The 19,216-nt window shown below is 35.4% G+C and overlaps 1 protein-coding gene across 9 annotated transcripts in view; it reads left to right on the top strand.

Annotated features, from left to right (window-relative positions):
• The first annotated feature begins 8,669 nt into the window (after positions 1-8,669).
• The window catches only part of LOC113232829, a 94,486-nt gene continuing 83,939 nt past the window's right edge, over positions 8,670-19,216 (top strand). For 7 of the 9 annotated variants that reach the window (XR_003310658.1, XR_003310659.1, XR_003310660.1 and 4 more), the window contains exons 1-3: positions 8,670-11,054; positions 11,141-11,205; positions 11,361-11,545. Coding sequence is in view for 5 of the 9 variants with exons in the window: in XM_026467667.1 (XP_026323452.1) it covers positions 8,672-11,054; positions 11,141-11,205; positions 11,361-11,545 (2,633 nt within the window). In the remaining 4 variants the exon portion in view is untranslated. Of the gene's footprint in view, positions 11,055-11,140; positions 11,206-11,360; positions 11,546-12,251; positions 12,434-19,216 lie in introns of those variants that run through there. The other 2 variants (XM_026467670.1, XM_026467672.1) reach the window with 2 other exon arrangements.

Below are 19,216 nucleotides of genomic sequence, written 5' to 3'. Positions count from 1 at the left end.
ATAATTTATAACAGTTTCAGTGCCACTCAGAGCCATAAATTGCAAAGATCTGCAAGGCACTGCTATTGCGCCATTCACCCTGAGAAATAAATTCACGATTCCCATGTGCCTGTAATTTCACAAGCAAACATACAAACATATCGAAAACATATCATAGTCTATGTGCTATTTACTAATAATAATTAGAAAAAAGTTTCATTTCAAAATTTCACAACAAAAAAGCTCTCACTACTACAAATTTATTAGTCGTATATGAGATACCCGTAAACTAATGAAATAATAATGTTAGGAGACTCAACACGCTCTTAAATCGATTTTAATATCAAACGTAAGAAAGAAATGTCTAAAGATTGCACATTAACTCACGTACGTTACGGAATAATTATTATTTAGCGTTAGGGCGCGTTCCCACTATATCGTGACGACAGATAGTCGTGCAGTTTACAGTGTCGTGGCTTGTATATTTAAATGAAGTTGTTCACATATAGGTATTATAGTAAAATCAATTGTCGTTCACGACTATTTGACATTAATACGTCAGACAGTCGTGATAATGGGAAGAGCTGGAACGACAGTCGTTCAACGACAAAATAAACGTCCACGATGCAATCACGACTATCTAGTCGTGATATGGGAACACGCTAGACGCGACAATGTATTTTTGGCTGTTTCCTCATGCTCCTACTGAGTGCTCTTACTGGTAGAAGCACGCGGACTAAGATGTCCTTATGCTCCTACTAGTCGCACCAAAAGGATAAATATGTCCTCGTGCTCCTACGAATGTACTGTCTGTATATGTAACTGATATTGTTGTACTCGTTGCTTAATTACAATTAGGCTATTTAAAAAATACCGAATTACGTGTAATGTAATTACTTTATTACAACTACGCTGATATATATTTTTTAATACCCACAGTTTCAAAAGTTAAGTTGACAAGTCTCATGTGCCTGTAATTTCACCGTAATATAAATCACAAGCAAATAATACCCTTACCATTCAAAACCGGAACACAGTAATGTTAACATTACTGCTTGGCGGCAGAAATAGGTAAGGTGGCAGTACTTCCCTGGTCGCACACTTTCACAACAAACTCTACTGCTACTAAAAAAAATACATTGTCCATCATGGCTCCCAAACTAATAGACTGATATCAAAGTTTTTTTATCTGCAGGTTAATTTAATCAAGATAGTTTTTATCTATATTTGATGAACATCGGTTTATTTTAAAGATCATCAGCTCTTTTTTCAATTAGTATGGGGATCTTCAGTAATTTTTTCATAGTTATAAACTTAGAATAATAACGCATAGAATGATAGTTTCATATCAAACGAACTGTCACAGGTGAAGCAAAAATCAAATTCATGTAGCCTAGTTTTAGTAGTAGGTTAATTTTCGGTTTTAGTGAATATTTATATAAAAATACAAGTTGAAACGCGTTACTTCCTTGTGGAATGTGATGTTAGTATGTATTTTATGTTTGTCTGACGTATTTTTACACTCATTTACCGCACATTTCGTCATTTTTAGTTAAAATTCTTGATCTGTTCGCGGTGCAAGTTGACCTTGAGCACTGAAGTCCCGCCCGCTCGTGTAGGCCCTTTGGGCGCGCTTCAATTTGCCTCATTTAGCGTATGCGGACTAGGTTTCTATGCGTTATTATTCTAAGGTTATAAATTGATTTTTATTCAGTTTTGTGTATCTCTGTATATAGCAATAACAATAATAGCGTGTCAATGATTGATCTCTTCACATGAATCCGTTAGGGAAGCAACACAAAAGTGTTATTTGTAAAGACGAGCCGCTACTTGGGACAATTTCAAAGTAAACCAGTTCAAAGTATCCGTTCGTCACCATGACTGTCTTGTGTTCCCTTATTCTCTATGCTATCATAGCTTTTTCCTTTTCAAATAATTACGAACCTTATTCTGTAGTGTATAATGATCAACATTTTTTAACAATCTCTTCAAATGTGTATCATGACAGAAAAAAACATTAAATCTCAAAATCGAATTCCGCCAAAACGTGTTTCGTTCCATGCAGCACTAAATTCTTTGACGCTACGAGCACGCACCAATCGCTTTCAAATTAAAATTTATTTTTAAACTTAAACCTTATTCTTTTTGTTATTGTGAAAAAGGAACGCAAAGTTACCTTAGTACAAACTTTTTTGTTCTGCGACCCCACGAGACGTACATTCGATATTAAAAAATGCTCGAGAAATCTTAAATTCAATAGTAATTTAGTGTTGAATGGCAAGGGCGAGGATAATGGACCAAGTCGTACGCCCTGTTTTTGCGGTGTTGTATTAGTTCGCGGAATGCTCTAGGGTCGCTTTGTGTACACTCGTTGCGTCTACATTGATTTTGGCCCTTTCAGCGGCTTAGTGCAAATTTCGTCGTCAAAACGGCGAAATGTTTAAAGTGCTTGTGCGCTTAAAACTCGTAGGCACAAGGTCTGGTTTCTGAACTCAGCATGTGTCTTCCACTGCTGAATGCTCTTCAAGCTTCTAATTATACAGTCAATTTGGTACAGCGAGAAATATGAGTTATAGCTCAGCCCGTGACCGAAATGAAATCAGCCATTTTTCGAGCAACAAAAGCTTTTGATAGCAAATTTAGGAACAAATTTTTACATAAGAATGCTTGTTTTAGATTTTATTCACGTGATTAGATTTGTGATTGGCGAATAATGAGCGACTGGTGATGTTTGAATAGTAGTTTTAATTAAATTTAAGTTATGCATATTTTAACGGTTAATTCATTGCGAAGTTTAATGCAGTATAGAAATTGTCCTAATTTGAATCGGTTAAAGCACACAGTTAGTTGACTGCGAATACTCAAGAAACCGTTTGCCAGTGCTTTCGGCATTTTAGCACAGATCCGTGTTAATGACGAGAGTATATCTACAATCGTAGAGAATAGTGGAAAGCTATAGACCTATTGCCCCACATTGCCGATTGTCCATGGAGTATGGAGTTAAGCACAAGAACGGTACTTCTACCATAAGCTTCTACCGTGACTGTTGTATATCGCGTAAAATATTAGTATACAATTAGAAATGAAACAATTTTTGTCGTATCTAAATTTCTTTCAGCCGTACCTATGATACCTGTAAAAAACTCAAAACGTTGCTTTTTTGAAAAAAAAAACAAATATACGCAATTTAGATCCGGTAAAAAATAGTTTAATTTCAATGGGTAACAATTGCTAAAACCTGAGAACTATGTAGATATTTGTGTACCAATGATTTTTGTTTTCTATTATTTTCGTGAATAAGTTATCCCGTTTTGGCAGTGGCACAAACGCAAACCGCAAAGCGCCAAAAACAAAAACGCTATTTCTGTTTCTGACCGCCAAGGGCTCTGTCCTATATGATAGAAAAAAAAATAACTGCACAGATAGCTGTCACTTCAATAAAAAAAGCTTCACACATAATTTAAAAAGATGAGAACAAATTGTTGAAGATTTGGCTTGATGGATTTATTCCGATGCCGTAAAACTGATATTAAAAAAAACAGATGTCACTATCAACCAAACAGGAATAGTAAAGACTAGTGGCCGCCATTAAAAGTTATCAAGCTATCTACCGTTAGATCACTTCTATTTTTGATGTCATTTGAAGATGAAAACTCAAATTCAAAGTGAAATCAAAATGTAGAAAAGAAATAAATGAAGAATAGGCTGGATGGCTTTATATCAAAGGCGTTAAATCTCTACAAAAAAAAGAATAGCATGAAATCAATGATCTTATGTGATCATTGCATATAATGGAACGTTTGTATTACACAATTAATATTCATTCAAATGTAATATTAAAAAAAATTATATGATGTATGTCCTGTAATACAAGGACGCAATATAGTTTTTATATTTGTACTGTTAATTAATTAATAAAATTAATTAATTCTTTAATTAAAGAACAAAAAAAAATTGTTGAACATTTGTCGTTTAAAATAAAAATAAGTGCACGTTAAACTGATTTAATCATGGCCAGCTTTAGATTTTACAAAGAAAATACTCTGTATTCTTCCGTGCCGAGTCAGTGACTATGAAACTTGTAAAGGATTCGAAACGTTCATTTGTTTGCCCGACGAAAATCTAAATTTGAAAAAAAATTAGTTTCATTTCCTTTATCAAATAATATTTCAGGATATTATACTCGAATATTAAGTAATATTCTAAAACATTTAAATAACAGAAATTGCCACCGTAGGTAAATAAAACTAAGTTGAAAATTACCCTTTTGCTCTTATAACGTTTTGTACCAAAAGGACTGCCACTTAATTTTAATTTAGTTATATAGGAAATGAAACGTTTCGGGCCCCACTTCCTCCATGATGTTTATGAAACTAACACGTAACGGACACTGGCAGACTTGAGACAATAAATTGGTCTCACAAGCCATTCATTAAGGAAAAAGAATTTTTACATCGAAAATTCCTTAGAATAATAACGCATAGAAACCTAGTCCGCACACGCTAAGTGAGGCAAATTGAAGCGCGCCCAATGGGCCTACACGAGCGGGCGGGCCTTCAGTGCTCAAGGTCAACTTGCACCGCGAACAGATCAAGAATTTTAGCTAAAAATGACGAAATGTGCGGTAAATGAGTGTAAAAATACGTCAGACAAACATAAAATAGATACTAACATCACATTCCACAAGGAAGTAACGCGTTTCAACTTGTATTTTTATATAAATATTCACTAAAACCGATAATTAACCTACTACTAAAACTAGCCTACATGAATTTGATTTTTGCCTCACTTGTAACAGTTCGTTTGATATGAAACTATCATTCTATGCGTTATTATTTTAAGGAAAATTCTAATAAAGTATGGAAGTATAATCGCCGTTTCCACAAACGATTTTGGGCAGTAATGGGTTAAAACCCTGTAGATTGTGTAAATACCGGGTTTAAACCCGAACGGGTTAATTGTGTTTTAACCCATTGCCCATCTCAGCTCAGAACGGATAAAAGTTGACGTACTATAATGTGACTATCGGATGAATTACAAAATTATTACTCTCCGTCGGCGGCAGTCGAATAAAATGGAATGAAGTATAATAATAAATCATCTCTATCATTTCCGATTTGCATACAGGCAATAGTAATACCGAGAATGCAGTAACTGTATTAGAATAGCCGTGTGATGAAGTTGTAACGAGCGTCCCACATTAGTCGATTGGCCACCGTTATTGTAACGATTTTGAATCGATGTGGAGATTTAATCGATTTTTGAGTCAATTTAGTGCTATTGAAAATTGTTACAAATGGTGCGAATGTCACTCTAAAAGATTATCAAAGATGACGTAGTAACAAATAGGGAATTATTTGCTATAGTCCGTAAGAACGATACAACGCATGAGAATTGTGAAGTCACCGTTCGCCGAATAAAAAGCGAGGTTTATGTGTAGAAAATTAAAATTTTTTTCGGATTTAAATCGCGTGTATTTGTTTTTTCAGTCCCTTTACAGGCCCCATGGTCACAGTTGGCTAAGGTGGTAAAGTTATCCAGTTATATCTAAAATTAATGCAAACCACGTTATTTTTCACTATAGTTACAAAAGTTATTAATGAAATACCTTATTTTTAAATATTTTACAAGGAACTTTTGAATTTACGCTACGTATAGGAAATGAAACTATTTTTCCGGATTTAAATCGCGTTATATTTGTTTCTTCAAATCCGGAAAAATAGTTTCATTTCCTATGTGTAACAATCGCGAAAACCTAAGAACTCGTTACGCTACATATGTTTTACAATTATTTTATTTTAACAATATGATTTATTAACTAAATTAAATTAATTATTAATCAATAATGGAAATTAGATAAATTGTAACATGTTAATTAGTACTGCAGTCAATGTCTGTTTGGGATTTCTCTTGAAAGGTAATACTGGATCCCAAACTGGTGGTACAGAGAAACCATTGTCCTGTTGAAGCGATTTAAATCCGAATTTATAGTTTCATTTCCTTTAGGTAACAATTGCGAAAACCTAAAAACTCGATAGGTTTATGTTTTTTTTTAATACCTATTCAAATATCCTCAAAAAGGCTGAGACCCGAAGTGACAAGAACATCGAGTATATAACCAGAAACGATGGACAAGAATAAAAGAAGTTGTATGAAAAGTAAAGTATGTAAGGCTACAAAATTGTGTCAGGATTGAGTAAGGTGACGTTACGTGGGACAAGGCAATGAATTTATTTACGTATTCATAATTCTTCTCTTCTTCTTGTGACAACTCCTATCTGTCGGTTATCAGCGGTTGGCTAGCTTGAACTAATAGCTAAATAGATATTTAAAAAAATGTTTTTCAAACAAAACTGGGGGCATCTACTTGGGCCTGAAGGATGATATTTAGTACAGGATGGTATTTAGGCGCACGACTTGTTTGTCCCATCACTTCATATTGTAAAAAAAAAACACCACTTTTACATTGATAGCCACATTTAACTTTAAATTGTCTATTTCCTGTAGTTTTTAACTGCAAGGTATGTTGAGACACTCGGTTTTAGCACGTCGACTTGCTTCAGAGAGTTAATGTTATTATTTTTAACCGACTTCAAAAAAAGGAGGTTCTTATTTCGACTGTATTTTTTACGCGGTTAATGACGTGTGAACCGATTATGTTGATTCTTTTTTTTGTTGGAAATAGGGTCTACCTCAGTATTAGTCAAATTTCATTTGAAGAAAATATTTCACCTCTAAGGGTGGCAAACTAATAAATCCGGTTTCGCGCACTTTCCGGTTTCAATAAAACTTGGCAAATAGATGTAATTCCGCAAACTTTTGTGGTCGGTTTTTTTTAGTACTCTGTTCTGAAATTGTCAGATCTATAAATGTAATGTAATGTAATAATACATTAATTTATTTCTTTCCAAGTTTAACTCTACACTGATTAAGGCAGGAAACTCCTTTTAAGCACGGAAATGTCTGTGGGAGGGTACGTTCTTCTACAGCCATATCTATAGAACTAGTATTCCACAAAGTGTTGAGGTCGATTTTTTTTGTATAAAAAAGTTGAAACCGACCGCTAGTCGCACTCCTCTTTCTGGCTGTAAAATGATATCCAATAAAACTATATACCATTTCGCGAGGTCCAGGAACTAGCAGCTATCATGCCGAAGATAATATACCTTATTACCTTCGGCATAGGCATGTAAAACGTTTCATCAAAATAATTTCAGCTCTAGTCCTTATGATTACGCTTTGTAATGTTTCTTCAAATTCATAAACTTGTATAATGGCGACAAGAACTTATTCTATATTAAAATTTGTCGTCTTACATAATACGAATATATGTAGATTACGATGCGCTATGTTTGTCACGGAACAAAACTTGTTTACACGTTCAGTTCGGGAACAAAATTATCATTATTTGCTGTCCGGCGAAAAATATTTTCACATGGCCACCGGTGGTACGTCATCGCCCCATCAACCAAAACATATGTCGGGGCAGGGTACGCCTCCGGTGGACACGGCGAAGTTATGCTTTATTTTTTTCTAATTAACCTATTATCCTATGTAATTTTGTTTTGCCAGTTATGACAAATTTAGTTTTAATACAATTCGTCACAAATAATTTGCTGTATTTATTCTCGTTTTTCTATTAAGTACATTTTTAGTTCTTTATTCAAATAAATACTTTTTTAACATTGTTTTTTTTACTGTCTTACATGGTGCCCAACTCCTGAGATACACTATGAAAATTTTATTGTTGCACAGGAGCGTTAAATTTAGCACTTTCACTGAAGGCGACGTGGGTTTCTTAGTATACCAAAAATAAAGATGTTGTGTGACCACCGGTGGTACACTACGCCTAATGGACCAGCAGTTCGTGCTCCACCAGTGGTACACGCCGCGCTGGACGTGTTAATAAATTCCAGTTTCCGCACATACCCCCAATCAATAAGTCTTTACGCGTTGATGTGTTTGTATCTCGCAAATTGTGCCAACAAACCCAAGATAACTTTGATATACAACTCTCGTAGGTCATCTCTAGACCATTCGTCATTGTACATCGGCCGACCTATATCGCATACGATTACTTATGTGCGTGCACGGATGGCTTACATTCCGCTAACGTTCAAAAGATCGAACGTCATGGTAATCAATGTTGTCGTGGTAATCAATATGGGTATTAAAATGAGCATTTTGTTGAGTAGCTTGACGGGTTGATTACTAAGCGTCCCTTGAAATTTAACTTGCATGGTGGTTATCCACTTTCATGTCGTATCTCATACTATGATTTCCATGGTACTATTTTATTATCAACCTATATACAATCCACTGCTGGCACAGGTGGAGGCCCTAGAGATGTCTAAGGGGTTCGGACCGTAATCCACCACGTTCTAATCGAGCGGGTAAGCGACTACACTCAATTTTGGAGAGCTACGTGCATATTCACAATTCTATTCTTTATAAGTAACAATATTTTCGTGTTCAAAACACATTTGTACGCTGTAACGTCGCATATGTACACTATCTTTATTATTTCCATGTTAGTTTACTAAGCAATCCTATCCGTTGTTTGGTACCTTTACTTTGTACTACAGACACTTATGTCTAGAGTGCAATAAAGTATGTACTAAGTAACTTGAATAAGAAGACTAGATCGAATTACAAGTATAATATTTATTCATTCGTTTGTTGCAGATTAAAAATGCTGAAGTGGGCAGTTTACAAAAAGAACCAAGAAGTCCGGCCAAACTCTGAAACAGAGACTGAAAACGGTGAGCCGTATACCAACGGTCCTTACGATACCAAAATAAGGAGATCTTTAGACGCACAAACTATAAAGAAGAGCAAAAAGCCCAGTAGATATCAAAGGCGATCATTAGGATCAACTGCTAGAAAAAACAACGTTAAAACTATTGACAAAGAAAACATCAACTATGTAGGAAACACACCAAATTATTACAAAGAAGGTTTCGTCAAGAAACCTGAACTTTTAGCTCTTAAAGATGTCAGTAATATCACTCCTACTTCTGGAACTCCAGTGAAAAAATTTGAAAGGAGAAAGTACTATTTAAATGGTTCCAAAGGTGATATTCCCCCTGACCTACCGCCAACACCACCAACCTATAGCAGAAGAGTCAGAGAAGCCAAGAAAAGGAAATTAGAAATGACTAGCTCTAACAACGATATCTTTAGAAGAGATAGCTCGGCATATAAGTCTGAAAGACGAATCAATATTGACAGAAATCAATTGTCTACATCAAAGTTAAGCCACAGCACCTCTGAGCCCTTTTTAAGTGAGCTTTCAGATAGGCTAAGTGCAACAACAAGCAATAGTAGACATTCTTTTGCTTTACCCAAATCACATCATCCTATAAGCACTACAAAAACGACTAGCGAAGGCATTGTTGAAATTGAATATGATAAAGATTTAGTAATAAACTGCGTTGAAAAGCCTTTACCTGTCAGCACTGCTAGTGTAGAGAAAACAACACTACCAATATTTGGACACAATATGTTTATGAATAATCCTTTGTATTTCAACAAAACAGAAAGCCTAATGAGTATCAGACCGTTGAAGCGAACAAGGAAGAAATCTAATGAATTTGAAAGTTCTTTCAAATCTCCGTCAGTAGATAATAAAGATACTCATTCTTTAGTCAGAGATGCATGCTCCCCTGTTTCTATAACACCTTTATCTACAAAGTTGGCCGCTTTAAGGTTCAGTACTATGAGTACACATACCAAATCCCAAAGAACAGCATTCACCGACGATGTTACCGAGTATTTTCCAAAAATAGAAAACCCTTTTACTATACCTCTTAAAGATGAAGAATCCTCTGCTGAAATGGAAAATAAGTTTATATTAGGTAAAGATTCTACGACCAATGTGACAGAATCTACGGTATCTACTATATCCACAACTCAAATGGGAGATGTAACACTTGAAAAAATGATTGAAGATATTATTAAAAGTACAAAAATTGTAAAATCTAGACGGAGAATTCTGAAGAAAGAGACGGAAAATCTTAAAACTACAGAAGATAAAACTCCTCCATTAGAAACAATCAAAGATATTTTTGTTAACCCACAAGCAGAAAATAAAGCCAATTTAATCAAAGAAGCGAGATACGTCAATCTTTCTAGAGAAAATTCCATTTCGCCAAAGAATACCCCGACAAAAAAAATGATGCCAGTTCGCAGGGTCAACGATAAGCTTTTGAAGAATCTTCCAATTGGTTGTTTTATCTTAGATGATGGAGATGGCTACAATGAGAGAGAAGTAAGAACTCCAGACAGTTTTATCGAAGAAAAATCAAAAGAAAGGTCAAATGAAGGGAGAATTTCAACACTTAATAGATCGCAGTCAATGAAAGAACCAGCTGATAACGGGAACTTTAGGAATGCATCTACGGAACTAACACCCGATTTATTTTCAGCTGCAAGGGAAGCAAATATCCGATTAAGAAGACAAAGATGTATCAGAAGGAAGAAATCAACAGTCAGTAATGAAAGCATGAAACAAAAACTATTGAAATCTGAAGCATCCTCATTTCTCACTTTGGAAATGGGCATGCCAAGTCCTATGACAGAACTGCAAAACGTTTCTCTCTGTGAACCTTTAAGTCCGGCTTTCAATTACCTTGCACCTTCCCAAGTGCAAACCCACAATGTTTTGAACAGATCAAATGTATCACATAGCAGTTTGATGCCTGATGAACAGTATACCCAAGATATAAGGCCACGAGAACTTTTTGGGTTAACTTTAGAAAACGGTATTCCAAGTCCTATAACGCCTGTTCCAAACCTTAAAAGATCTAGTAATGTTTTGAGCGAAGAACGAGCGCATAAGACTAGTAAATTAGATGAAGATGTGATACCTCCTGATGCTTTTACTCCAATGATTGAACACAAATCTTCAAGGAGATGTCTAACATATTCTCCGGAAAGTAGCATCAATAGTAGTGCAGAGAAACGGAGAAGTGTGGCAAGTAATAAGCTTGACAGAAGTACAGATCGCTTCCAAGCTCTAAAAGGAACTATAAACTTGGAAATAATAACAAAAAATGACGTTATAGACGTGCACGGTGAGTGGTACTATCGACTTCCATTATTTACTGTTTTATTAATTGCGTATAAGATAAGATATTAATTTAATATGGTTTTCTTTCAGTGATCCGCTGTCGAGATCTGCAGAGATCTTCTGGAAAATCTGACGATATCAATGCTTATGCAAAGGTAAGCAATGGCTTTAGGACTGTTGGAAGTTTCCATAATGATCCAGTATATTAAATGCATTAAGTGTGATGTATTAAGCAAGCCTTGATTATTGATTAACGACAATAAAAATAATTATTATTTTGAGTTAACATTATTATTGTTTTTAATTTTAGGTCGTCATAAGCGGAGTAACAGAACAATCATTACCCTCTCAAAGGTCGATATTTCAAAGAACATCAGTCCTCTACGGAAAGAGGGAGCCGGAATTCCAGAGGCACCTGAAGCTTCCTCTGCCGAACACTATCTATGACCACCAGATGATACACATCTCTGTATGGCATAGGGATAAGAAGTACAGGTAAGTTTTCCATTTGCCCCTTGTACATCTACTTACTCACGTAACAGGAAAGTGGATATCATGTTTATCAAAAACAAGGTATGTTCTAAGTTATAGTATTTACTGTTTGCATTAAGCAAGGCACAGGATTTTGTTGATCAAAGATACAAAATAATAGGAATATCTTAATTATTACTTACAATACGACGTCCATTTCAGTGTCCAGAAATATTGCTTTAACATGGGATTCTTTAAAAAAAAAAACTTTATATAAAAAAGTCCAATTATGTAAAATGTTCTGCTATCAATTTTGCAAACAGAGTACTAAAATGTATCTGAGTTAAAAAGGTTTTTATAAATGTGTTAAATATTCCAAACTAAAAATAGAAAGGACAGCAAATAGATGACGGAATTAAACAAAAAGGGAACCGATAAACCAGAATGACCTAGTTCAGTCGCAAATAAAGATATTGGAGTTGAAAACCGTCTTTCTACTAAGGTAATAAAGTCTACAACTCAAGTTATGGAAATTATTCACACTACAAAAAAAATTAAAAGGTGAAAGTGCACATCAAGGAAACAACATTAAAAGGATGTAAATAGTAGAATTATGTCATGGTTAGAGATTTTTTAAACTTTTCCTGGATTCATACATAAGATATAGGGGCGAATGACGCGAGACGCGAATGAACATGCGCACAACGATCGATTGTCGCTCTAGGTCCCGGGCAGTTGCCACTCGGCAGTGGAGGACGCATGTGCCACCGATTGTCCATGCTACCCTGAAAAGCACGCATTTAAAATTTATTAGTGCTAGTGAGTGCTGTGTGTGGATATAGCGTGTGTGCTCCAGTTGATAGCCATTAAGTTTTATTGAAATTTGTGCGTCGATTTGTGCTTAGATAATCGGTAAGGGTCAACGCCAATTGACTAATGCCTTCGCATTTTAATCAGCATTCCGTTGAATTTATTTTACTTCACTCATTTATTCCAATAATCGTAACAAAACGCAACGTAGTTATCTCGACATTCCATGACAGATATCATACAAATTTATTTAAAGAAGAAACACAAAAGAACAATAGATAGGTATACAACGATACTAAGTACACACAGATACATAGAAACAAAAGTAATCATAGCCAATGTAAAATTCACACATTCACGTTGTGAAGGCGATTGCGTCTCAAACGAACACATGAACATTAATAATAAAAATACAACCTGGATATAGCAGTGGAAATGGACGAAGCAGTCTTGACCTAGATTATAAAGCAGGTAGAAAATTTATAAATAAACATGCCAGCGATACGTAGGTGTAAGTTAATAAATATTTAGAAAGGAGTATTTCCAACACTGAAACTAATTACTCTGCTGTCTGATTCGGTGAGTTAATTTTCACGTAACAGTACAAGGGTATCAGGAAATAGAATTTCTCTAGAACATTCTACAAATATTTTAGGAACACTGAATAGGTCCGTCCAAATTAATTATAATGGGGTACATTTCGATTATATATTTTCTTCCCAACTACAAAACATTAACAATCAAATTATTTTTTAAATATAATAGGTTGTTTGTTATCTTTACCGAAAACAAACAAAAGGGAACCATAATAATAATAAATCAAAAAAGTTACGCAATTATTCCTACTAGGTATCTGTTGTCAAATTAAAACACTTCGAGTTACTTATATAGTACCTATGAATCTTATGAATCATGAAGCTAATATAGCAAAGTTTCAAAACCCAACTTTTAAATACAGTCAAATCCAAGGATATTTCTTTGTGTTTAATCTTCGTATCAATAATAATAAGAAAGTTTGTTTTCAAAGTGTTTCCGTCACCGTCAATCGAACGTTAACCTCTTAAGTACTGCTTAATTATGCAGATTACCTAACCACCAAACCAGGTGGTTACCAAGTAATATCACTTGACATGTCTATTAATATTTGATATATTTCGCAAACAATCACCATGTATACACAGCATCCGTGACAAAGTATTTGCCTCGTTTGCCTATTCGACAAATACAATAAACACAAAAACTTGCGTTACCAAGCGCTGGTCAGTTTCTCGGTCACATCAAAGGAGCCATATAGGCAAATACGCAAGTAAACCACCCACACTATGGTCATATCATTTCAACTTCTTATTTGGCTCCATGTGTAAACGGACATATTTGTCAGTGTCTGCATGTTTGACTGTACGTCAAATATTTTTCCAAGTACATCAAACACACAATAGCGTATACAAGTGGCCATGTGAAGTGCCGTCATCAAAGATTGACATCGTCATCACAATGAAAAAAAAATCAAAAACAATAACAAATTCAGTAACAAAACATCAGATAAGAAACCAAGAAAGAAAAATGCAAAATGTTCCCGTTGGATATTGATAAATTTAATTGGAAAAACGAATAACCAAATTCGTTTACTCTACGCCAAAGTAATTGGTTTTATTATTACCAAGCGCCGGGACGAACGTGTCAAGTGTTGGAACGTACCCAATCTTCGCACCCGATGTAATATTAAGGCCACATTTGCAAAAATGAAAACTTTTCAGGAGGTTTAAAAATTCTACAATGATTAATCGATATATTTTTTATGCTTATTAAGGACATGTACATAATTTCACATATATATCGACGCTGGAAAGATAAAACGTCTAACGTGCATTTGGAAAATAATACAGGAGATAAATTGAAAGTATTTTTTTTAAGAAAAAAATCATAATCTAATTATATTTGTTTGGAAAACTAGAAAGTTTCGAAAGTTAGAAAATTTCGCCAAAACATCAATGAAATTCTCGATATAAATATAGTGTGTTCTGATATGTTTTTATTTTTGGTAAATTTTTACGATGTTTCCTGATTTAGTTAGATTTGTATTGCAAAGGTTAGGTCACGTTAAATAAGATAAAGAAAAGTTTTAATTAGGAAATGAATCCATGACAAAATTTAATTAAGATTGAAGTACAGCTGACTCGGGTACGATGTTTCCGACTCCACTTATAGCCCTCACGACGGAATTATTTTCTTTAATTACCTACTACTTACATACTTACTTACTTACTTCGCTGGCTCAGCGGCTCGAAGTGGATCTTGACCTCCGACACTAACATGCGCCACTCGTCTCTCTTCTGTGCCGCTTGTTACTAATCAGCTATTCGAAGCTCACACAGGTTTTTGTGGACTTGGTCGATCCAGCGACATCCAGGATATCCAACCGGCCTTTTGCCAGTCGGTTGCCTCAGATATGCTCTCTTGACAGGAAGATCTTCACCCATCCTCTCGACGTGGCCAAGCCAGCGAAGTCGGGCTGACTTGTTCTCTCCCATGATGTTAGCCTCGTTTCCCAGATTCTCGATCTCTATATTTGTCCTTATTCGCCAGGCTCCATCCTAGTTGGTCTCAGAATCTTCCTAAAGATTTTTCTCTCTGGTCACTAAGAGCTCGTTCTCCTCCTTCAACACTTCAACGTGAGCGTTTAGGCTTTGCATCCATACATCAAAATTGGTCTAATGACTGTCTTATGGACCCGAACCTTAGTTCTACTAATTAGCTTGGACACCTTACAATTATTACCCATTACGTATAACTTAATTTCTAACTTAAGTACATTTTGTTAATGTTTAGTAAGTACTAATATTGCCCACTCTGTCAGAAACAAGAAGTAGAGTAGAGCAGTAGAGGTCCTGGTGAAAGAGTTGGTCCAGAGAAGTACTGCCACCTTACCTTTTTCTGCCGCCAAGCAGTAATTTCTGCTAGCGAAATTACAGGCACATGGAGCTTGTCAATTTGTCTCGGAGTGACGGGCGCAGTGGCAGTGCCCCTCAAATCTTTGTGATTTAAAGCTCTGAATGGCACTGCAACTGTTATGGACAGACGTGCCTGGTGTTCGTATCGTCACTTAATATTATAAAAAAACAATCAATTTGCATTTTGGTAACTTTTGAGATATTGGCACCTAAAGTTTGTTTTGTCTTTGCAAAATATCCACTGCGCTGATTTTAATTAACAATAAAACTGAAACCAAGTAAGGCATTAAAAAACCGTTTGTAGAGGGTTTTAGATCTCGTTTTGCTAATTTCAGATATGTTAATAACTCAATCTCGTAAAAACGTCGATTACGTTGTTTATAATAAGGATGGCAGAAAAGCTTTCGTTTACTGTGGGAAACATTGTGAATGAAACCTGATTATCTAAGAACAGTCCTTGGAAAGCGTGTGAAGTACCCAACCACAATTGGACTAGCGTCGCTAACTATGATCTAAACCCTGTCCTTAAAGTCTTTTTCAGGAGATTGTTTTCATGACAGGAAACATACAAAGCTTGCAACGTTTGCGAGGAATAACAGAGATTATTACAAGTTATCTTTGGATATTGGACCATAACCGAAACCCTCTACTTAGAAAAGGCTCTTGGTCACCAGTGATTCGTCAATGATACAATCTCAAGTGACCATCTTAGTCCTGTAATTGTTTCTTTAAAATAGTTTTACGAGTGGCGGCTGACAAGTAATTTCTTATGACTATTTCCAATTCAAAAAGAATATTGGCTAATGTCGTGATGCATTTCTAGTTTAACCTTTTTCCAAAATTAGTGACACTCTTTGGTTTATTACGTTTCGCTTTACACGGACAAAATGGCGGAAAAAAAAGCAAAATGTTTAAAAATCAGCAACAACTTTTTTTAACAGACACTTTTGTAACTTTTAATAATTCCTGACCTAACAAATAAAAATAAATATAAGTCCATTTCCTATTTACATTGGAAATGTAAACAGGAAAAAAAGTAACCACAGTGGTCTATTATTTCATGCACAGCGCTAGTACATTACATAAATATCGTTGTAGATTTGTTGTACCTATGTAGATTACTTTCAACCGCCCCTCTATGTTCGTGTTCCTTTGCATTGTTTATTTCTTCGTTTGAATGAAACAGTAAGCAGAGATTTTTAACTATCTGTTCATTACTGGGCACCACGATGGATCTGGTTACGGCACCCTCTACCCTTTACTTGGATATATCTTGCACCAAAACCGCGTGTAACCAATACAAAATACTGCAATCCTACGATGAATGCTACGAAGGCTTTTACAAAACGGATTGTTGGCGTTCTGCCAGCATCTTGAGTATTTCGGCAGTCTGCCACAATCGCGTCATGGATTATTTGGATGATTAAGTGTACTGTATGTTTGTCATGAGGGCTTGAGCACTTTCTATGCTGCAGTGTGTAACCCAATTTAGTCATTGAATTTATGAACCTGATCAGCGCATTCCAATTTCTAAGTAACAAAAAACAGGAAAATCTCGTATGTCATGGAGAAGTTAAGGAATATCAACTTGATGAATTGAGGAAGAAAATTTCTTTCTTATTCCTTTCTTTTCTTTGCTATTTTCGTTATTTAATGTCACATAGATACTTTTTTTTAATACCAAGGGATGGGACGAACAAGTCCTGCGCATGGTGGCAAGCATCACGTCTGTCCATAACAGTTGCAGTGCCAGTCGGAGCTTTAAATCGCGAAGACTTAGGGGGCACCGCCACTGCGCCCTTCATTACTGCTGAGCGGCAGAAATAGAGTTCGTCCTGGGAAGTAAGGTGGCAGTACTTCCCTGGACGAACCCTTTCCCAAGGAGTACTACTGCTACTAAACTACTTGTATTGTACTTAATTGAAATAGGCAAATAACAACTTCAAATCTACATACTACATTTCTTCTGACTCTGGAATGTGTGACGTATTGGTGCACTGTGAATATTGTGAATCTAGAAACAGCAGATGGGATTGATACCTACCCACGTTTTTTATTTTCATTTTTCTTTATTGGTATTTTACTTACGTTTTAAATAGCAAATGAGTCACGTTAGCGTAATTATTAATATTATTTTTTGTTTGTATTCTTCTTTATGTTTTTTTTTAAGTTTCGTTTGTAACTTTTAATTTATTTACCGAGATGGTGAATGCTGGTGTACGGTTAAACCAAAACTGATTTCTGTTGCACCGGTAGCAGCCTAGATTTAAGTTCTTCTTTTTGTTTCTTAATAAATAAAATAAAACTAAAAAAAAAAAAAAAAAACACATGTTTTTAACTCTTCTTAATATGGTTCCCTCTGAAGGGAATAAATCAACATGCTTGCCGTGAATGTTGATGTTCATTTAGTAGCAAGAGAGCTGTGAAAGTGTTCCGTTCAGGAAAGTGCCACCGCCATACTTGTTTCTGCCTCCAAACAAGAATGTGAGCATTACGTATGTTTCCAGTCTGAATGGTAATGGTGAAACCACAGGCATATGAGACAAATCATAATCAATTTACCAATCAAATGTGAGTTAACATCCTGCACATAATCTTATAAAGAGCGCATTACTTACATAAGTCAATAAAATTTGGACCATAATAATCTAAATTATTTTGACCTTACCTTGTTACTGTAATTCAGATCGATAAGGTCGAACTCATTACAGCCTAATTTCGTATCACTAATGAAGTGAGAAATCGACAGAGGCCTTAATAAAAATAAATAGGGATGGCGTTATATTTCTACTTATGAACGAACCAAATGATAATTTTATTTAGAAATGCTATGATATTTTTTGTAACGTTATATTCGTTATTAATTTTTATAATCATGCATTTTTTAATATACTAAGTGACAGGACGAACAAGTCGTGCGCCTGATGGTAAGCGACACACGGGTCAATAACAGTTGCAGTGCCACTCAGAGCTTTAAATCGCAAAGATCTGGCACTACCACTGCACCCGTCACCTTGAGACATAAGTTGAAAAGTTCCGAGCCTGTGATTTCACCAGCACCCCTACCCTTCAAAACCGAAACGCAGTAATGCTCTCATTACTGCTAGGCAGCAGAAATAGGTAAGTTGGCGGTACTTCCCTGGTCGAACTCTTTCACAAGGAGCTCTACTGCTACTCGCCATCGTGATTAAAAGATTTGCCAAACGGCGTAAGGTACTCGCCGATTGTTGTCCAAAGTACGCCAGACGTAGGTACAGGGTCAAAAGCACGTCAAGCTTTACATTTAAGAATTAAATCCAAGTCCATGCCGCTTACGATAAGAACGGTACAAAGTACAAAGTGTCAAACTTGATGTGCTCTTGACGGTACGTCGTAGATAGATAGATAGATAAATGGTTTATTTATCACAAAACACACACATGCGATACACATAAATAAACAAAAATAAATTTAAAAAATAATCAAAAAAGTAACACTACAATAAATACAATATAAGCAGTAAAACAAGATTTTATTTTTAAATTTTAAAAAACAAAAGATCAAGTAATAAGAAGTACAAACACAGAAATATATAGGCATTACAATAAAAGCTCGCAACGTATTGCATATGTGCGTTGTCGTGATAAAACGGCGGTAGCTCAGAGTAATTGCTGCTCAATTAGAGCAACGTACACTGATATTCTGCTACGCCCGAGAAAAGCAGAAAACGGCGAAACCGCTGCGCGACAGTGAGTGCGTATTAGAGTATATCAACAGAATTAAATGTTCATAGAATCATATTTAATTTTATGGTTAGTACTGTTCGTTTGTGTCCACATAGTAATAATAACAGAATAATTAGATTGGTGTTAGTGTTAGATTAATAGAAGTTATAAAAATAAATTATTGATGGAAGGTAGCAATACCATAGACTCAAAGTGCTTCGGAATACCAA

The sequence above is a fragment of the Hyposmocoma kahamanoa genome, unplaced genomic scaffold (genome assembly GCF_003589595.1).
Source record: "Hyposmocoma kahamanoa isolate Upper Pololo Valley unplaced genomic scaffold, ASM358959v1 78, whole genome shotgun sequence".
Lineage (NCBI taxonomy): Eukaryota > Metazoa > Arthropoda > Insecta > Lepidoptera > Cosmopterigidae > Hyposmocoma > Hyposmocoma kahamanoa.
The sequence above is the reverse complement of the archived record's forward strand: the minus strand, read 5'-3'. Positions and strand labels throughout refer to the sequence as shown.